We start from the raw sequence: 22,242 nt of genomic DNA, 5'->3' as shown, positions 1-22,242 counted from the left end.
CGGTTCCTCTTGACAGTTTATCCCCTCCACCCGCCTGCAACAACACCAACAAAAAAGCTACTCCCTCTTCTGTAAAAGAGGTCTGCTTGCACAAGATCATAGAGGCAATTGGGTTGAGCATCTAGTTCCAATGTGCCTGCCACGAGCAGGGACACCTTCCACTAGACCAGGTTGCTCCCAGCCCCATCCAACCTGGCCTTGAACACTGCCAGGGATGGGGAGCCTACAACTTCTTTAGACAACCCCTTTTAGTGTTTCACCACCTTCATAGTGAAGAACTTATATATATAATCTGAATCTCTCTTCTGTCAGCACAGAGCCATTTGCCCTTGTCTTGTCACTACACGCTGTTGTAAAAAGTCCCTCTCCAGCTTTCTTGTAGGCCTAAGTTAGGTACTGGAAGTCTGCTAGAAGGTTGCCCCAGAGCCCTCTTCAAGCTGAACAAGCCCAACTCTTCCCTCTCTGCTGCACTATGTTGCAATGGCTCTGTAGAGCTGCTGTGTCATTCTGATGTAATAGATTGAACTCAAAGTGCAGTTTTGTTTGCACAGTTACTGGCTGTGACATGTAAGTTTTTAAAAAAGGTCCAAAAATTGGAACATAATGTCCTTGCTTAAAAAGGGGTGCAGCAGGTGGGTGGTAATTTAGGTTTGCAAAAGCAGAGAATAAAAATTGGTGATGCAGTTTCACAAGAACATTTCTACCATAGAAATTATTTGGGACAGACCTAACACATTCCTGCTGTAAATTGTCAGTTTAAGTGCTTACCTTTTAAGAGTATAATTTAAGGTTATTACCACGGCAAAAAAACAGTTCCCACTGTGAAGCAAACTCTGCCACATTCCCTTGGTACATGTATGTGCAGGAGGGATGAAGGTGTCAAACAAGAAAAGGTTCTATTACATTCGGTTTGAAGAAGGGGCTTTTGAACTTTTACCTGATTTTAAGGAACATCACAGATGCTTACACAAAGAGCACAGTGATGGGGAAAAAGTCCTCATCTTGGCCAAGGAGTCACTGAGCTTGGGGCTGCTGCTTCTGATACCAAAGCACCAGCCTGGTCAAAGAGCAGGTTGCAGTTTCATACAATGGAGTCTTTCACTTCACGTTTCAAGTGGCGCTTTGGCCTCCAGCCCCACTCTTGATAAATAATTGAAAATTAAAAACTGTCCCTTTGGGGCACATTGCTGCATTCTTCGTTTTAGGTAGAACAAGAAGTTTTACCAGGTGAAGAGGGTTTAACTCCCATCAAGTCTAATAATCCTGTTGGAAAAGAGTCCCCTACCTTTGGAAAATGGGAAACAAACCTCTCATGGGGCTCATATCTGAATTCTCTTAAATTAATACTAAGGAAAAAGTAATCATAAGGTACAAACGAATGCTAGTAGTTTTAAGATGTTAGAGGCCAATTCTCTTACTGCTGGAAGTGAACTGGTAAGCATTAGAATGTGCTGCGCTCACATTATGATTAGTTATTTGCAACTAGTTTTTTTAAAAGTCTGGCTTGATTAACTATTTCTGCACCACAGTGACAAGCCAAATCCTCGGGTGTGTGAGACATCCATAAACCAATGATGATATCAGCAAATTCAGACAGTTGCTCATTGCCTTCACTGAGGCCTGAAGCATGTGGCTGACTACCAGTCTTTCTTGAAGACAGCTGGCTGTTAAGCATCTTGTAAAAGGAATCCTGCAGCAAGCAGGTGTAACAAAGCATAAGCATTTCCTACTTCTGTCTCCCCTCCACAGGGCAGCCTTGTGTGCACTAACCACAGCAGAGACCACTCCGGGACAGCAGCTCTCAAGCACCAATATCCTGGGTAGTAGCGGAAGCTTCCTTTCAGATTGCTTGGCAAATGCCTGTCCTCTGTTCGCTGAGGAATTTCAGTTTATTTCTTTTCTCAAAATCCCATTCCCTGCCACTGCAGTAACTGCATGTTCCTCATCTCCCATATACTCTTGCAAACACGTTTTTCCACCCATTACTGGACTTCAGTCTGTTGCAGTCAAACATGAGAAAAGCTAAGCAGAAGAGGTGCTGTATCCTAACCTTGAACTAATAAGAATGAGAAAAATGGGTTCTCAAAGGGATGCGTTCTTGGTTTAACACTCTAGGTTAGAAACAAATAACAGCTCCGGAAATCCATCTCCTGCATAGAACTTATATTACCTGTCTGTGCCTGTTCCAGCCATCTTAACTTACGTCTGCTTTGAGTTGACCCTAACAGCTGACCGAAAAGCTCCTGTGCTAGGACCCAGCAGCAAGGAAGCAGGCTTCTGGCTGAAGTGGTTGCTTTAAAATCCAACTTTTACAGCTGCAAATTTTTACAAACAGTTTCACTGATGCGATGTTTGCATAATATAGAAATGAACGCTTCCCATAAGTAAATCACGATTAACATCCTTAGAGCTTATGTGCTGGGACAGATTACACCTGCTCACTGTAGCTATGATTCTCGTAAACAAGCACTACTTGCCACTTGTAAATATGTGTTTTGGTACACAGGTACCTATCACCAACCAAAATATAAACTGAGTTTGAAGTCCTCATTAAGAAAAATTAAACAGTCGCCATTCTAACCAATCTAAACGCTGCCTGTTAAAAAGATCAGAATACTATCAGTCAGTTAAATAACAACTGCGAAACAACCACCTTAGGTAGCCTTCATTTCCAGCATGACTGATGTGGGGGAACTGCTTTGCAAAGAGGAAAAATAATCAACTGACAACAAAAATTATTCACAAAGCACCAGCGGAGTTTGTCCGTTGTTTCTTTTTAATAAAGGCTAATTAAGCAATTAATGCTCCAATACAAACAATTAGGAATTGATCTCTAAGGATTTTTTTCTACAGAACCCGGTTTCTTATCCTCCGTAGCTATTGTTTTGATACCTTCAGGGGAAAATGATGCCAGTCCAGCCTAAAATGGCCACCTCGGTACAGGAATGCGAAGAGACTGCAAAAATCTTTTAGTCACAGGTTTTTAATCAAAGTGTATAAAATCTTAGTCTAGAAAAATAAGGTTGGATTGTATACAGTTACTGTGCTTGGAGACTGGAGGGGACAGTGCACCACTCAAATGGCACAGGCGTACTGGAAAATGCAGGCAAGAGATTTCCTTAAAACTCTTGGTGTGGGTCTTGTTGCTTTGTTTCCTCAGACTTGTAGCTTAAAGAGGTGCAAAAAGTGTCGTTAGGTGGGAAGTCTAGTTGCTGGCAAGGGACTGATGAATAGGTGGCTGGAAGCAGCGCACGTGTTCCACGGGTGTGCTCTCTCCGTCACCGGACTTCAAATACTTGTCCAAAATAGCAATTATTTCATCATTTAGAATCTGGAACTTGCGAATTCTCTCAACCATTTTCTTCAAAGGCTGTAAGAAAACAGACACATGGGAATTAGTTTGGGAGATACAAAACCTTAGCCACAAAAGCAGCAAGTGCTGTTACCTCACCTCTCCCAGCATGTTCTGAAAGTCTCCGTTCCACTGCTAATCCAGTGAAAATCGAGGTGTGTTTTGGGTTTTGGCAGAGCTGCTTTTTGTACAAAAAAGGGCAATTTACAGCAGCTTTGCCATAATCTAAATGCATGAGTTTGAGATGTAAAGCCGTAGGAAAATCCCACGTGTTCAGAATATCAGGATTCTCACCAACCAGTCTTCAAACTCCAGTTCTAATGCCTTAATCTTCTGTTCCTAAAAATCCCAGTGCCCTCATTGTCAACATTTCATTCTAAAAAGTGATTGATACATTGTACTGGGATGTACATTGTATCCCAGTACAAACAGCTCAGATTAATTGCTGTCTTTATCATTACAGCCAACATAGAACAGACATTTTCAACTCACCACATTCTTTATAACCTCATCCTTGCCATCATGCTTTTGGACTTTCAACAGGTGGTAGCAGAAATCCAGCACATCAAAGCGACGCTGCTGTCCCAGAAGCACGATGATCATACAGCCAGCCCAATGCAAGCCATCTCCAAAGCACTGCCTGGAACAGGAGACACCATGTAAACCATGTTTCACCTGCACCTTCAGAAACATATCATAGAATCATAGAATGATTAGGGTTCAAGGCCAGATTGGACAGGGCTTTGAACAACCAGGTCTAGTGGAAGGTGTCCTTGCCTATGGCAGCGGGGTTGGAACTAGATGATCTTGAAGGTCCCTTCCAAGCCTAACCATTCTGGGATTCTGTGATTCTATATAACTCAGTGTCCATAGTTGTATGTCTACTATTGAAAGACACGTGCTAGGGCCTGTTTGCCATAAGACCGTTCATTATACACTGGCAATACTGAAACAGAGGGTTATTTTCATTAAAGACACAATAATATCTGTGTTCACGGGTGCTTAGGAGCCACTCATAAGCCCCAGTGATGGCAGCACTTTCCCTTAGTTCCGCACTAAGCTCTTGCAGACAGACAAATGGCTTCATTCTTGGCTCCCTAGCCAGTTCCAGAGAGGACAAGCAAAGCACTGTTGCCCATAGGTGGAGTGCTGGCAGCTGATGGTACGTACTCCACAGTGAACTCATGCGTTCCCACGGGGATGCAGTAGACGAACTGCATGGCGCTCCAGAGGCGATGGAATTCCACACACTCATCCACATGCATGACCCCATTGCTGGGCAGGGGCCCGCGCCAGATGGGATCATCCAGGAAGGAGCGGATCCTCGTGAGGATAACCTCAAACATGGACAGGCCGCAGCACAGGCGTTCTTTCGTCAGCAGGTCCCCTTCCCTTGCGATTGCTATTTGCTAAGGTGGAGAGAAAGAGTGCAAAATCCTGGTAAAAGCCACTTGACCACAAGACTATACTTAAAAGTCTTAGCAAGCAGACAGGCTTTAAAGTGAGTAACACTAACTGCAATAATCCTGATCCTGGAGACTAGTCCCAGGGCAGTTTAAAGAATTCTTTGCCTGAGAGGAGACAGAAAGCAAAACCAAAAAGCTGAGTGCTCTGCTGTTAGTATGTGCAGTAGCTCCTGCCTGTGCTCTCCTGCTCATCATTGCTGCTGCTATTACGGGTGGAAAAGCTCTTAAAAGAGCGCAAACAGGCTCAGACAAAATCCACAGGAGGCAATGCCAGTGAGGGCTTGTCCCATCTTGTGCTGCTGCAGTGAGAGCTCTCTCCTATTGCAGCAGCACCTACTGAACTGCAGCACCTATGACGACAAAAGCAGCCTGAAACTCTGTTTCTACTGTTCACATCTCAATTGCTTGTAAACTGCTATGGTTAGCAGGGAATTAATGTATGCCCCCACACTGAGAGAAAGGAAAATAGTGCTGAAGCTGCAAAGGCCATTCAAGAATGTTCTCTTTGGTGACTGTTTCCAGGAGAGCTCAACTCAAATGGCAGCTCATTTTCCAAGAGTTTCCAATCATCTGGCTGAAAGAGGAATAAACTGGTTTAAAGATATATGCACACACGCACAAGAAACCCGACTGCTTTTGGTAGAGTTTGCACCAGGACCTCCCAGGCTGGCCCTTACACAGAGCAGGGTATCAAGCAGTAACATACATACAAATCAGCATTTTCCCCAAAACTTGTCACCTCCACCCCAGTCTGAAATGTTTTAAACTTCCGAGCTTCAACAACTTTACCAAATCCATGGGTCTAAAAAATAATCCTGTTGCGTGAACAAGCTGGATGTGCAGGTTGAAGTCGACGTGTGAAGGGACAGGGTTTCTAGTGCTCAGAAATGTCTTGAATTGCTTTTGACACAAATGAGAGAGATTACCTGGGGTGTGCCTAGTCTTTCAATGAGAGGAACCAAATGCAGTGGAGCGTATTTTGATTCCAGTCTTTTCATTTTAGCATCAAGTCTTTCACCCTCTGAAAAATAAAATAAATGGAGAGAGCACTGATAAATTCCAATTCAGCAAGAAAATTCTTATTTTCATGCAGTCTTTATTCAGTGTAGAAGAAAGCTGGGTATGTTATTTTTACAGGTAATTTCAGTTCTAAAAAGCTGGTTAATCTTCAATGTGCTTTTAGAAAAATAGTTCTTTATACTTCAGAAAGTTGCATTGCATGTGCAAACAGAAGGAAGGATTAACTAAGTTCAAGAAAGAATATAAGGCTCTATCATGCTGCTGCTGCTAATATTTTTGACTCCCACTCATACTAATCCAACTAAATAGTCCTTATCACACATAAAATGCTTTATGACTCTAGAAGGTGGGTTACAACAAGGGTGGAATCTTGTGTATAGGAAGGCTTCCAAAAAAGCACTTAGCACCCCCTTATTGCTGGCAAGTAGGAAATATTCTCTTGCAAATGGGAAAATACTATTTACAATGGCCTGGTTCATTTTATGCAGAGATGCAAATAGCTATGGCGAGCCTGGAAATATTCTCCAAGATTTTTAGCTGATGGGATTTCTCCAAGTAGAAGTAATCATCTGCTCCAGCAGTGGGAAACAGACAGGAAAGGAGACAGAGCTCACTTTCTGATGACGAAGGATGAGGAAAAGAGGTACTAAAGGAAGCAATCCTGCAAACATTCATTACTGCATGTTCAGTTTAGTGAAAATGCATATGAAAAGTCTACTGGAACCAGGGAGCACTTGTATTTATTTACTTACTTGCTGACAGACTTCCTATACCCTGTATGACCAAGCCACAGTCCCACAGAAGGGTGATACCACCTTGGGGATCTATCCCACTTCTCCCTGTTACAGCATTCCTCCTCTTCCTCTTGTAATTTGCACTGAGACTTGCTAAGAGGCAGGTATTTTTCAGCCAGGCAAACAGGCCTGAATGTGTTACCTCTGGTCTGCAATTAACAGCGCTGTTGTGAAAGATGGCTGTGGACGCTCACAGAAACCACAGCGGGCAAGAAAAGTGGAAAGCATTACCCAAGGAAGGTGTTTTCACTTAGCCAATACCTTTGACATGAACTCTGGGCAGTATATTTTGGAACGGCGCTGCGTGCAATAGGTCACACACTTCCTCTAGAGACTGGAACAAAAACAGAAATGAGAGGCATTTAGGACCAAAGAATCCCCAAACCACACCAAATTCCCTAAACGGGCTTCCAAAACACTGACATCACCAAAGGAACACCAGAGGGCAGCCAACCTCCATCACCCATCGCACAGAGCTGCGCTATTCCTCACTCTCCTCACAGGATCACTCCCAAAGACAATTCGATTTCACCTGGTTGCCCTGGATTCCCAAACAGACTCCAGCAGCTCACCTCCCACCCTCAGCTGGCAGTTAGTAAAGGACAAGGTAGTTATTAAAAAGACTAAAGCAGAATGAGTAATTCCGGTGTGAAAGCAGCAGACGGCTCCTGCGCAGACTAGCTGAGAGGAGAAGGAGATGACTCACTGCTTAGTTATTTTTACCAGTGCTATTCCCACAACCTGTTATCATGGTGGGACCATCTCCCCACCAGGTGGGCTGAGACACACACAGCAGTGGTGAACCACTTCTCATAGAAGTATTGTACACACAGCTTCAGGGATGGGGAAAGGAAGACACGTCTCCTGGTTCTTGGCTGCTGTATGTATGTGCAGAGAAAATGCAGAGATGACAAGAAGCGTGTGCATGACTTTGCTGAGACCCTCTCCTCACTGTTGGAGCTGAGGTCCTGCTCATTTGTAATCCTTCAGTGCCAGTATTGCAAGAAATGTTCATCAGCCATAACCTTGGCAAGGCCAGGGTACCAGGGCTCGTGTGCCTTTCCTGGGTCTAATTCCTTGATGTCAACACCATGGAAACGGATGTACAAGGTAGTCAAGACCCACCCACTCCAGACCTACATTCTGCACTGGAGTAAAGTCTACTTTAATTATGATGGATGACCACAATGGAAAAATACTTAAACACATGACAGGACATTGAGGCACCACTGAAGGCAAAAGCAAGAGGAGGGGCAGCAGAAGTATCACCAAGGCAGTCTTCCCAAAGAAAGTACCTCCAGTGCTGGTGTCACTTTGGTACACCCTCAGGCAATCCTTCTAGGAGGTAGCGAGGGCCTTCATCTGCCTGTCCTTTCACCCCTTACCCTCTTAGCCTGAATCCAAAGTAATCAATTTTCTCATTTAGTTTCAGCTATTCCATTACTGACTACTGGTTTGGTGCTTCTCACCCAGGCCTCCAATTACTCTCCACCCTGAGGGAGGAGTCCTCTTAACACCATGATCAGGACTCTGAGGAACAGCATGTCTCCATTACCTTATCTAACATCAAACACTTTAGTACACCCTGAAGAAGGAGTCTTATATGAGGGTTTATTTCTGTACAACGACAGGCCCCCAGCCAGCTTGCTTAGGAAATGACGTAGCTGGTTTGCAGTCAGCAAAGATCTCTACATGATGGGCAGCCAAGCCTCAGCAGCACTGTGTGCTTGAACTGCGTGGGCAGAGCATCCTGTATGCACAGGCAGGGAAAAGACTCCCCACACAATTCTCAAAGGCACAATACAGGTAAAGGGAGGGAAGCCCCATCTTTCCCCCTGTAAGCACCCAAAAGCATGAAGACAAAGAAATTAAACATCTGGCCATTTTGTTTGAACAGATAGTAATAACGTGGAAGAAGAATGGGAAAAGAAAACTAGAGGTAGGAATAAAGAGCAACTGTAGCACCATGTCCTCAGCAGCAGGCAGCTTTGCATGCTGTAAGGTAGAGTTTAGGCATACAGGAAGATACTGGGCACGTTTCACAACTTTAGTCAAACTAGAATCATAGAATCATAGAATAGTTAGGGTTGGAAAGGACCTCAAGATCATCTAATTCCAACTCCCCCCTGCCATGGGCAGGGACACCTCACACTAAACCATCCCACACAAGACTTCATCCAACCTGGCCTTGAACACTGCCAGGGATGGAGCACTCACAACCTCCCTGGGCAACCGATTCCAGTGCCTCACCACCCTAACAGGAAAGAATTTCCTCCTTATATCCAATCTAAACTTCCCCTGTTTAAGTTTTAACCCGTTACCCCTTGTCCTGTCACTACAGTCCCTGACGAAGAGTCCCTCCCCAGCATCCCTATAGGCCCCCTTCAGATACTGGAAGGCTGCTATGAGGTCCCCACGCAGCCTTCTCTTCTCCAGGCTGAACAGCCCCAACTTCCTCAGCCTATCTTCATATGTGAGATGCTCCAGTCCCCTGATCATCCTCGTGGCCCTCCTCTGGACTTGTTCCAGCAGTTCCATGTCCTTTTTATGTTGAGGACACCAGAACTGCACACAATACTCCAGGTGAGGTCTCACAAGAGCAGAGTAGAGGGGCAGGATCACCTCCTTCGACCTGCTGGTCACGCTCCTTTTGATGCAGCCCAGGATACGGTTGGCTTTCTGGGCTGTGAGCGCACACTGAAGCCAGCTCATGTTCATTTTCTCATCGACCAACACCCCCACGTCCTTCTCTGCAGGGCCACTCTGAATCTCTTCTCTGCCCAACCTGTAGCTGTGCCTGGGATTGCTCTGACCCAGGTGTAGGACCTTGCACTTGGCATGGTTGAACTTCATAAGGCTGGCATCAGCCCACCTCACAAGCGTGTCAAGGTCCCACTGGATGGCATCCCTTCCCTCCAGCATATCAACCGAACCACACGGCTTGGTGTCATCGGCAAACTTGCATTTCGCACTCAAATTGATGGATGGGACAAATCCAAGTTGTCATGTGGGACAGTTTCGAACGCTTTGCACAAGTCCAGGTAGATGACATCAACTTCTATACCCCTGTCCATCAGTTCCATAGCCCCATCACACAAGGTCATCAAATTGGTCAGACAGGATTTCCCCTTAGTGAAGCCATGCTGGCTGTCACCAAGCACCTTGTTGTTTTTCATGTGCCTTAGCATGCCTTCCAGGAGAATGTGCTCCAAGATCTTGCCAGGAACAGTGGTGAGACTGACTGGTGTATAGTTCCCTGGCTCATCCATATTCCCGTTTTTGAAAATGGGGGTTATATTTCCCTTTTTCCAGTCATCGGGAACTTCACCTGACTGCCATGATTTTTCAAATACGATGGCCAGTGGCTTAGCAACTTCATTCGCCAGCTCCTTCAGGACCTGCGGATGGATTTCGTCAGGTCCCATGGCCTTGTGCACATTCAGGCTCTTAAGATGGTCTCGGACCAGATCCTCTCCTACAGTGGGCCCAAGGTCTTCATTCTCACAGTCCCTGCGTCTGCCTTCCAAGACTTGGGTGTGTGGTCAGAGCCTTTCCCAGTGAAGACTGAGGCAAAGAAGTCATTGAGAACCTTGGCCTTCTCCAAATCCTGTGTAGCCAGTTCTCCCAAGAGCGGATGTTCCAGCGGATGTCAGGGTAGTTGAAGTCCCCCATGAGGACAAGGGCCTGTGAGTGTGAGGCTGCTCCTGTCTATAGAGTGCTTCCTCCACAGAGTCTTCCTCATCAGGCAGTTTGTAACAGATCCCCACAGTAATGCCTCCCATTGCTGTTCTCCCTTTGACCCTGACCCATAGACTCTCTGTTGATTGACCACCTTGACGGCTTTTTTTGTTACCAGTTCCCAGCTTTCTGGATTACTGCCCTCCTCCTTCCTGGATGCGCTATGGTGGACGCTTAAGGCCCCTGCACAGTCTGGGCCTGGAGCAGGCAGCCCCGCTCCCTCTCAGCTCCCTGACACCTTCCAGCTACTGACAGCGTCCCGCGGCTCAGCCCCTGCTGCCCGAGAACACCCGCCAGGGCGCACCGAGCGCAGCCCTGCCCCTTGCGCACCCTCCCCTCACGACCCCAGCGCAGGCACTCTCTGCACCCCGAGCTCCGCGCTGCAGCCTCCCCTCCATCGGCTCTGCCTGGTGCCGCCGCTGCCACCGCCGGGGCAGCCCGAGCAGAGCGCCCAGGCCGGGGCCTGAGGCGAGCGCTCCCCATCGGGCCCGCCGCCCGCTGCCGGCGCCGACCGCCGCGCTGCTCCCGCGCTCCCTGGGCCGGGCTTTCCCCGCTCGGGGCGGGGCCGTCCCTGCTGGCCCCGCCCCCTGTGAGCCCCTGCCCGCCTCAGCGGAGCTGCCGGCCCCAGGGCAAGGCCCGGCGGGGGCTGCGGGCTCCTCGGCGGCTCTCGTCGCTTCGGGACGCGGCGTTCCCCTGCCCTCCGGGGTTGCAGACTTCCCTCAGGTACCACACAAGAGGCAACGTCTCCCACCCAGCAAGGTCAGGCATCGCTGCTGTCTCGCAGGCACGAAAGCCCCTGCATTTCTCACTGTGAGAGATCAGCGCAAGGAACTTTTTCTACCCATCTGCCCGTCAGCAGTACAGACCCGCAGATTTCAATCTTGTTATTTATGATGTTAGTAACAGAAATCTGAGAGTAAATTTGGAGAGACAGACGGGTTTTAAATCAGCACAACAGGTACCCACCAGACTCTGTTCAATGAGGAGGCAGAACAGGACGGCATTTCCCACTTCCCGCAAATTCTGGAAGCAGACAGTCTTCAGTTCTGCATATTCAACGATGTCCTTCAACTGATGGTGAAAAAACTCCAAGATACCTGAAATCGAAAGAGAACCAAAAGAATTCCGTCTCAGGAGCCAAAATGAAATCTATTGACAATCACACAGGTATGCCTGTTACCGAGGGAAGGCAGACAAAAGATTCTGGCCATGCGGCTCAGAGTCATACGAATCAAGGTTAATTTTTCTGTCTACTCCAAAGCACTCCAGTTTTTTAACCAACATGCCTATTCAAAGGTCGCACTGAACATGCATACATATACTGTATACATGTACTGTATCAGAGCCCAACTGACCGAGGATGTGGGTTTAGAGTTCTCCATGTATCGGCACACGAGATTTCTTTATCTCCAGGTGTGCAGCCAAGAGGAAACTGAAAGGAGCAGTATTTAAATGCATTAAAAATCAGAGGACATGAAGCGTTAAGCCAGCAGTGTGCTTACTAAGTGGATAATCGTGCAAAATGGAGTGCCTGGCTTCTCACTCCTGGAAAAGGAAACCCCTACAAGACGTAGATTGCAGGAGCAGGAAGAGAGACTTAGGGCTCTTGTCTGCTATTAGTCCTGTGCCAGCCCCTGTCCCCCAACGTGCTGCACTACCCAACATGTTAAAGTCACAGCTGTTATTCACAAGGATGACAGAGCCAGCAAGGAGCAGAGCACTGAAGATACAGGGAACAAGGGTGGTGCAGGCTATGACTCCGACAGTGCCACAAATGGCCAGAGGTGATCTGCAGCCTCACAAAACTGTTAAATACAGATATGACAATTCAAGCTCTGCTGGCAAGGGTATATAGATCCTGCTGACAAGCACAGCCGGAACACTGTTCCTGTCAAAGTTTTACCAAAAGCTGTTAAAAAACTGCTAAAATTATGATTTTCAAAACCACATAATTTACATAAACATGTCTTTTTCAAACTTCTCCCAAACAATGGTGGCATGTACATGTTGGTGGATTTCCAGCTCCTTTACCCAGCCCCAGAAACACTGTTCAGTCCCTTGGTAAGAGATAAGCTCAGGAAACCCCAGGCTTGGCAGCTGCTATGGAGACCTGATCTGGTTAGCACTGCAGAGGTTAAAAGCAATGTGCAGGACAGGTGAGGAAGAGCAGAGAACTACAGTAGGTCAGACAGCCCTCTGGCTTCCTACAAGTTATTTTTTATCAGCATTTTTCCATCTGGCTGCATAAGCCTGGCCCTTTTAGAAAGCCACCCAAAGCCTTGACTGATGTCAGAAGAAAATACATCACGCAAAGCTTTTGAATTGCGTGCTACATACGGCAGCTCATTTCCACTACACTGAATTAAGTCAGATGGTTAAACCTCCACCCAACCACATCTAAAGCAATTAGAGGAGACAACAAAAGAGAGCACAGATGCCCCCCCCCCACCTTCCCATTTATTCCTTGGACGCAACTGATGCATACTTCCCATGCAGGAGATTAGACTTCGGTATTTAGCCAGCAAGGCGATGGCTGAGAGGGGAGTGCACAAACATAAAATACAGCCTGGAGCATACAAATTCCAAGGAAATCCCTCAGATTCAGCAGCGGAACTTGAAAACTTACAGGAAAGGAGGGAACTGCGTAGCTAACCCACACATTTCTACAGAAAGCTTCACATCATTAAAATTAGTAACACGAAACAACAGTAAAGTGCATGGTGAGGGGGTGCAGGGCTGGCTCTGTTACATCTCAATGAACTGCTGGTCAATAGAAAATTTACAGTCAATGAGTGTTCCCACTTGCATTCGGTGGAGAGAAATTTCAGACCTAACTTTAGTAGTTTAGCAACTCAATAAGAAAACAGAACTGACAAACTGATGAAGAAAGGTCAGGTGTAGTGAGTGCTTGCTGAGCTTGATTTATTCAAAGGAAACACATTTAAATCTAGCTAAAATGCAAACAAGTCATGCCAGCACATCACCAACTCCCTACATAATGCAAAAGCTCTGGAAAACACTGTTGGCACCCATCCAACTCTGTATTACAAAGGCCAATTGCAATTCCCAATTGCAGTTGTAAGGTATTTGAGCAGCCGTGCGCACTAGTGCTTGTCATTTGAACATACCTGCCCACTCTGGCAATGGGATGCTGCAGTGCTAAATACTGGGATTCCTATTTTAAAGATAATGTTGAAAAGGCATATTGATATGGCAGAATTTTTTCACAAAAAGAAAAAATGATGCTAGGAAAAAAAAAAAAAAGTGAAGTGCGGGAACTGAAGCAAGCTTTACCACAAATCTACATGTGTTTTACTTACACACCCTAGTATTTCCTTTGTGCCTTTCTCTGTTGATGAAAGGGCTTCCAAACCTAGCAGGAAAGGTCTTCTAAGGATCAACTGCTAAAAGTCAAGTCAAACTCTTTCCTCATACCAAGACCTTCTGGAAACAAAAGCCCATTGTGTTACCCTGGACTTAGGTCTGTGCCACAGAGGATATCAAACTAGAGTATCTATCAATGCTTCTGTTCTTGGGGGGGGGGGGGGGGGGGGGGGGGGAGGGGGGGAGGAGGAGGTGTCAAACTCCCTTCAAACTTGTGGATTTTATGGGGAATTTGAGAAAACAGATTGATGTCCGGAAAGATGACAAGAAAATTTTATCCATGTTTCATGGGCAGTGAAATCCTGAGAATAACCCATGCCATCTACAGCAAATATAAAGGAGCAGGATGGCACAGAGAGAAACCAGGAGCAACGCAGAGAACTGTGTCCAGCAATATGAAACTCATACTGAAGGTGCAACTGAAGCAAAAGCAAGACAATAAGTCCACCCAAAAGCAGCAGGATAACCGAAGTCTAAGAGCCTTGAGGTTCATACCATAAAACTTACGTATTGTCTTTTACAGCCACTCCAGGTGACTGAATTCCTCTCAAACTCCTTAACAAAGATTCTTGTTTCTTCACCCAAAGCCCCAGTCTCCATATACAAATATATAAATACACACACCCACACATGTGCATCCATCAACAGATTTGTCACTATTCTGAAAATCTGACACCCAGTATTTAGCATGCAGTTGTTCCATTTGCCCTTAGATGAAGGGCTTGATTTACTGGCAAAACAGATGGAAGTTTAAAGAGCAACAGAGGCTATTTCTGATGAACGGAAATGACACCAAAAGCATGATCTGCTCCCCAGTGAAGTCCTGTGGCAGAAATACATCATCATTTTTTCATTAATATATGAACAATGTCATTCCTGATTGCACCTCCAAAATAACAACAATTTTTATGGAAGACTACCCATGCATACTGAAGCCCTGGAAAAAGAACAAGTGTCTTAGGAAGGTTAATTTTACTGGATGCGAACTTCCTCCTTCCCCTAATTTTATTTGTGGGTACAATCCATAAGTTAATAAATTAGTTCTATATACATAGCATTTTGCAATGTAAATGAATCAAGGTTTTTTACTCCCCTGCAAGAAAGCAATTTTAATTAAACCCTTCTATTCCTGCAGATGGGATGACATTAGATGTCATAATAATCGATCTTATAATACCGGTTTCTGATTTACACAGATCTCAACAGAAGAAAAGGCTACTGATACAAGATAGATCCAGTTAAACATAGATTAGTAAAGGATTAGGTTCCATCTTTGCTTCCAAAATCCTATCTCAACAGCACTCAAACAGCAGTGCCAAGTTTCAGCTGTGCAGTCTGTACACTAATGAATCCAGGAAGTCAGACCAAATTAACACATGCAATACAAAGCTGCTTGGATTTCTTCACTTCTGTCACCTTTCATTTTTCTATGAAACAACCTCAAGTCGCACCTACAACTCCAATCAAGCATGTTCCAGAGCTTGTAGCAATTCTGGTACCTAAAAGATCAGGACAAAAAATAGCTATTTATTCTAGAACTGAATTGCTGACTAATAGCAAACAGAATCTTGAATAGAATTCTTGGTCTTTTAACCCTAATAATTTTGGGTTATTTTCTGCAGAGTACCAACTTGACTACTGTCAAGTAAAATCTGCTTATCTGCAATACCAAAACTGGGTGCTATAATGATCTTTAGTTTATGTTCACTTTCATACAGACCTTCAGATGCTAGCTACAAATACTTCTTTGGCTCTCCAATGGACAGGTTCCAGAAAATTCCCTTTGCATTCTTCCCTATGAGGACTCAAGCCATCTTGCTCCCACCAAGAAATGAACTTATTCTCCTACTCATCCAAATTTGATCAAAACCCTGGGATAACACAGGAAGCATTACTAGCCCTTCCGGTAAAGCTGTGATGATTCCCCTGCAGCTTCTAGCTACTACCACCCTCCAATATGCTTCCCAGCCCAGGCTAGCTCCAGTTCCTATTAGGCTGAAATATTGCAGAAAAAGGAGGGTGGAAGACTGTTTTTTGCCAGGTTACCATGCTGAAGCAGCTCAAATGTTCAACAGCAACACAATCAGCCCACAGAGAGATCGGAACAGAGCAGCCGACAGCATGGGGCACTGGGAGGCTTCCCCGAACTGCTGTGAGAAGACATGGGATTTGAAGAGATCACGGCCTGGTGTAATAAGTGTTTTGTCCTGCACCAGCTTTGGGTGTTTTGTTTCTTTTTTTTTTATTTTATTTTTATTTTTTAAATTTTTTTTGGGAAGACTCATGGGAATGCTATACTTAGGAAAAATACACAATAAGGCTACTTTCTCGCCAAGTTTGTATCTTACTGATAAGCTCACTGATTTTTTTCCAAAACTTTCTTTTGGAGGCTTGATATAGCAGTGACAAAAGTCTAAGCTTCATCTCACAACAGAGCTGACAAACTACTTTTCTCATTGTGTCCAACACTTCAGAGTGGCAGGACATGAAATATTCATTTATCCAAAGCAGGAATGCCATATACAAATACTTGAGAAGGAGCAGAAGAAAATGTTACCTACAAGATGAAATTTCAAGTTTAAGCTCTTAGAGGCCAATATTCCTTTAAAAGGTCCCTTTAAGAATCCTATGCTTAATGTATTTTTAGACAAATATTTTTATGACTACCAGATGAGCAAGTTCCCCACTGCTTTAGACTGTTCCTATGGAAACAAACCCATTGGCAAGCAGGAGTCCTGAACAACTCTGATGCCACTGTCTGTACCCTGCTCCTTTTAGCTGGAATAAATCACCGTTTACAAATCCACAAGTCTAGAGGATTGATTGTGTAGGGCTTAAGGAATTGCAATCAAGAGAGTCCATACAAAGCTCTCCAAATGAAAAGTCTGAAGCATATGAAGTAGCTAGAGGCTTACTTAGTGAGCATACTTTAATTGCTTTGCATATGGAGAATGGACTCAGGAAACTAATTCTGAATTGATAAATACATGTCACGTCAAGACAGATGAGAATCTACACATTTAGTCTGTAGATTGAAATCACAGTTTTGCTCTGTATGTGTAGGTAGTGCCAGTCCAGGAAGTGTGATTAAATGATTTGTTATGAAAGAATAGAAGCATAGCACTCAGACTTGCTACTACAACTACTAACTTCTGCAGGAAGCTTTAGGAAGCAGAGGAGAGAACAGACAACAGTTGACATATATTAGCTTGCATTTTCTGTGGTGAACCAAAGTAAGCAAGGTGTAGCAAAGACTGCTAAAGAGGAGAATTTAATGCGGAAAGAAGAGAGCAGTGATTCAAATCAAGCATGTCTTGGGCCTGCCCTTCCTCAATCTGGCAGCTCCTCTCAAGATGCCAGATGAGGGCTAAAATCTATGTCCCTATCGCAGAAAACATTTTCCATTGCCAGTCAGAGCTGCTCCAAGGACAGAGAGCTCCATGATGAGGAGGCGTCAGAGAGTACAACACGATTCTTCAGTGATGTGAGAGGGATGGACATGCCCTGAGCTTCCACATGCCCCTTCTGTCTAGTGTCTTTGAAAGGAAAGGGAGAGGTGGCATGGCGCTGGATAAAGGCTATCTCTGCTATTTCTGGGAAGAGACTCTAGGAAGTATCCACTGTTAGAAATAGTTAAGAACAGGAAAAATACACATCAGTACAAAACCTGTGGGGAACAGGGGCGGTGAAGGAGAAGAGGAGCAGGTGGAGTTTTGAGATACAGTCCGATTCTAGTTGCTATGATCTTCCATCATAAAGCCAAGAGTTACTCTGATCTCTCGGTACAGTAGACCTCTAAACATACAGGATTTCTTTTGTGAGAGTAAATATGAGGTCAAAACAGTTTGTGATCTCTACAAAATAGGAAAGTGGTAAAGAATTTCAAAATGTTTTAATTGATTCTGTGAAGGTCACCATTGCACAAGTTTTGCCTTTCCTATAGGATGGATTGCCTTGTAACCTCAAGAGAAAGCTTCAGCATAAGTCCCTGGGCATCTCCTGCCAAATATTTTTTCCTTAAAGGTGAGGATTTCTGGCAAGAGACTATGAGCTTCTTAATGTCACCTGTAGCATCAAGACCCTGGTGATGCATAAGCTGTATTTGAGAACACCTACTGCTTTTGTGGTCAGACCTTAATGAGTGGCTAAAAACCTCAGACAGAGTATTTTTATACTGCTAAGTACAATGATTCATCCATTTCTATGCTCCAGGGGAAAAAAAACAGGAAGGAAACACTTAGTAAGTCCTTGATGTCGTTTAATATTGGTAATGGGCGTCAAGCAAGCTGTGGGAAGAGAAAAAAAAAAATCCAACCTCATTCCAGTTGGAGTGGCATTTAATAAACCTAAGCAACTCTGGAAAAATAAAGATATACTCGGGAGGTGGGTGGCACATGGAGGGATTAATTTGTGTTAATTAGAAGTTGTGGAGGAGGAATATTTTGAAGGGGGGAAGCAGTTTCAGAATTTCGGTGAACAATGTGATAAATACTAATTAGCCAATTATTTCTGCGTAGTGGCAAGCAGCTGTCAAAGTGATTTCTTCTTCTGCAACTGTCACACCTCCTGTTAAGTGGCTAAGATGCACCCCACACAAGCCTCAGACATGACTATTTTGGCAGGACCAGTTTGCCTCTCAGCAGTATCACTCCTTTTATCTTACATTTGATAAGGGCAAAAGAAGAGGGAACAGTGGCTTTTCCAGAGAAGCGGGGTTATCTAAATAAGACATTTAAACAGACAAGTGTGAGAAGCTAACTTGCAGAGGGAAAAGCCCAGCATGCTTATAAGAAAGACCAGAAGTAGAAATGATTGTGAACCTCCCACCTCAAGATCAATTATGTTGTGAGGCTATTGACATACAGACTGTCCTCCTCTTGCTCCAAGCAGAGAAGTCTTGAAACTTAATGAAGTACTTTCAAAAAGCATTCACTGATTCTTATATGGAAAAAAAACCCAAACCAAACAACAACAATAAAAAAGCCCAACAAACCAAGACTGAGTTCTGGTTATCAGGAGAGAGAAAGAGAGAAGGAAAGACAGAGATACACATGATTGAGAAGACAGTGATTAGTATCATCTTATTAAGGCTGCTATGGTAACACAAAACATGAACTAACCTGGAGAACCATACTCATGTCTTGGTAACCTACAGATCTTAGGCATCACTTCCATTAGGGTCTTGACATACTGAAGAATTGTCCCTTGTAACTAAGAGAAAACAGATGGGTGTAAACACGTCACTTATTGAACTAAGACACTTTGCAACAATTTGCATTCAAACTACACATGAATTGAGCAAGCTCTAAAAATCTTGCCTTTAATTCTGTCAGTCATTAATTTTTTTTTTCAAATGAATAAGTTGCACTTCCCTTCACATGGCATTAGCCACCTTTTGCTACAGGAAGAGTGGCACAAGAGCTAAGGTTAAGAAAGTAAAAAAAAGAGGAAATCATGTCTTCTCTTGCAGACTGTGGCTATTATCTAAACTTTTAGAGTCTGGGTTAAAAAGTTGTATTTGAACCCTTGCAACAGCAATAAGAGAAAACCCCTTAGCATGAAGTGTGTCTGTAACAGCTCAAACTGGCTATTCCAGACATACCAGTTAAGACACTGTCCCAGCCTACAGTCAGACTGCTGTCCTCCCACTAAACACCCATTTCACATCTGTCTCTACATCTTAGCATCTGCAACAGGCATCAGCAGGATACCTACCACCAGGCCTTTTAACCTCCTTTATAAATGCCAAACATTCACTGCTTCCTTTAATGAACTGAGAAAATTTACCACCTAAATAAATAACAACACCCTCCCCCCCAAACAAACCATTAAAAATATCTGTGTTTTCCTATTTCTCTGAAGATTAAACCACAGCACCCCTTCAAGCAGGCTCCAGCCTTTCTAGAACATCAACAACATTGTGGGAATTACTGTAAACAAACTGCCAAATGTGTCAAGTGTCTGAAGTAAGATTGTGAATACCACAGCATCCCCTGGTACAGCTGGATTATTTTGGCAGCATGCTCCTTATAGACAACTGGGACAGGGAGGAAAAAACAATTTATTTGGCTTAAACTTTACTGCAGTGCATTATGGCTAAATACTCAGATACTAATAATATAGTGAACTGGCAGGCCTTCAACCTTCTCATTACAGAAAAGGCCCCTTCCAGTGTAAGATACTCAAGCTGTATAGATAACTAACTTCTTCAACATCTGGTCTCAGCACTCTTCTAAATAGTTTTGATGCTATCCATTGCTAGATTCAGCACAGAGATTAAACCTTCCATGTTATTAATGTGTCATCTGTCAACAATGTTATTAACAAAAGCCCTGAAGTTAGGCAACATAGAAAGCACGCTCCAGGTGTTCTCAAAAAATATTGCAAAAGTGAATTTGCAGTACAATCTTTTAAGTTGAAATCAACTAATTTGAAACACTGATACTTTTCCAGAGTTTACCCAGGACTTTACAGCACAGATCTCCAAAAATTAAATCCACCTTCAATAAAGAATCCAAGGTTTTTGAAACACTGCTTAGGATACTGCAGCACATCTTCTATTGCTCTCAAGAAGCTGAGTAGTCTCAAACACAGCTTATATTGAACTTCAACGGAAATAACATTTTAATGACTCTTGCCAGAGATCTAACTGTAACTTTGTTTTTCTTGAGACATTTCCTGTCAGAAACCATTTGGAATAGCAGAAAATGAAAGACAATTAGCATACCAGGCTCTTGACAACTTTCAGCAACTCCTCCATCACCACAGCAATACCCTGATAACCAAGAAGTCTACAAATGACTTTAAAGTGAGGGGGGCCAACAAAATTCCTGTAGTTGCTGTAGATGCTGGAATATGCCAGATTCAGTGCCTGAAACAAAAGAACAGATACTATTAATGGCAATTTTGGCTAACTGCATCTCTATAATAATCTCATTTAAAGAGCATTTTTAGAACATATTAAAAATAAAATAATAACTTTGTATCTCTCTCTCTAGGAAGTTAAAACACAAAGCTTCTCTTTTGTAAGGCAGGAATGCTAACCGAAATCCCTGTATTAGCAAGAAAAACTTGTAAACACATTTTTTTCCACCAGGCATCTTCCACTTACCATTTATGAAGCCATGAACATTTCCTTTTTTTGTATTTTTCTATTTACACAGGTATAAAAAGATGAGTAGTCAATGTCAATGTTGAGATCCCTGAATTTAAAGCACAGCTTCTATACCTGCTATTCTTGTATCGTCCATTTAATGTACAAAACGTCTTGAAAGAAGTTACTTCAATTTTCAGTTTATAATAGGTGGTGTAAGTCTTCAAGCACTCAACTACAAAAAAAGGGGCCTTCTGCAGTTACTGTTCTCTGCAGCTAATTAATAAGGACCTCTCTTTTTCAAATCCCTTAACTGTACAGAAGATCAAAGCAAATCTAAGTCTGGGATGTAATCTCATGGAAATTCTTCCAGAGCTGTATGTATAGGGCCAGATGCTTTGTTATATTATGACTATTTCTTCAAAGTGAATCCAACCGTACAGACTGGTGCTGTGTGAAGATTTAGGAAGTGTTTGCTGAAGACACAGATCAAAGAGGAGTTAGCTAACTTAACATCCTCCATTTCTGTAAGTGGGCTGTTTTTCTAATATCCTGAAATTTTAAATGGGAATCTTGTCAAACTTTCTTGCAGAAGGCCCTGTTGTGTTTTCTTTTCTGCAGTTTACATTCTCTCTAATACATGCATGAAAGACAGCACACTGTTAGACTTGCAACACCACACACAGCAGCAGTAACAGAAAAATTTCTTTCACCAGTATCCAGGAAGAACATTGACCCTCCCTTCAGTGCAGGTCCTGCCTCAATTATCTGTGCAATTCAATACCAGATACTTTAATATGTGGCATTGCACAAAGAAACTACTAGGAATTCAAGTCATGAAACCACCAAGCTCTTGGAGGATTTTAGTCTTATAAAAGGACTTACAAATAATTTTTAGAAGGGATCAGGATAGAAGATAAAGATTTTTACTTAAGTTGTAAACTCCTATATAAACATCAGTTTATATATACACCAGTTTCCAACGTGTTTTGAATGGTGGTCTTAAAATTTTAAAACTGGGTTCTAGACTGATATACAGCAAATGCAAATTTGGCAACAGGCTAACACTTCTTGGCCATCTTTTGTGAATGTCTGAGATGTACTTCACAAACCCTCATGTGTCAGAAACTGTTGCACTACGAAAGAAACAGATGAAAGCACAGACTCAGAGGAGACCACTTAGGTCACAAGAAGAGAGAATAATAGATCCAAAACCAACTTTCTGAATCAAGCAACTCCTGACCTCAGTGAGAAACTTTGCATGAGTTATTAAAACACTCACACATAGAAAATTATGTAAATTTTATCAAGCTTCAACAGCCACACGAAGTTATAGCCACCAATTTATTTCCACAATGTGCAAATTCAGGAAGTTGTCAGTACCAAAATTTACTT

General features: G+C 43.6%; 1 protein-coding gene across 4 annotated transcripts in view; it reads right to left on the bottom strand.

The window, feature by feature from the left end:
- Window positions 1-2,735: 2,735 nt before the first annotated feature.
- The window catches only part of CYFIP1 (cytoplasmic FMR1 interacting protein 1), a 78,070-nt gene continuing 58,563 nt past the window's right edge, over window positions 2,736-22,242 (bottom strand). For all 4 annotated transcript variants that reach the window (XM_065677598.1, XM_065677596.1, XM_065677597.1 and 1 more), the window contains 8 exons: window positions 20,482-20,625; window positions 18,875-18,965; window positions 11,337-11,467; window positions 6,894-6,966; window positions 5,745-5,839; window positions 4,523-4,761; window positions 3,845-3,992; window positions 2,736-3,370 (listed from right to left, as the gene is read on the bottom strand). In XM_065677598.1, the coding sequence (XP_065533670.1) occupies window positions 3,206-3,370; window positions 3,845-3,992; window positions 4,523-4,761; window positions 5,745-5,839; window positions 6,894-6,966; window positions 11,337-11,467; window positions 18,875-18,965; window positions 20,482-20,625 (1,086 nt within the window). In that variant the 3' untranslated portion in view covers window positions 2,736-3,205. The remainder of the gene's footprint in view (window positions 3,371-3,844; window positions 3,993-4,522; window positions 4,762-5,744; window positions 5,840-6,893; window positions 6,967-11,336; window positions 11,468-18,874; window positions 18,966-20,481; window positions 20,626-22,242) is intronic.

The sequence above is a fragment of the Lathamus discolor genome, chromosome 4, assembly GCF_037157495.1.
Source record: "Lathamus discolor isolate bLatDis1 chromosome 4, bLatDis1.hap1, whole genome shotgun sequence".
Lineage (NCBI taxonomy): Eukaryota > Metazoa > Chordata > Aves > Psittaciformes > Psittacidae > Lathamus > Lathamus discolor.
This window is presented reverse-complemented; position numbering and strand designations above follow the sequence as displayed.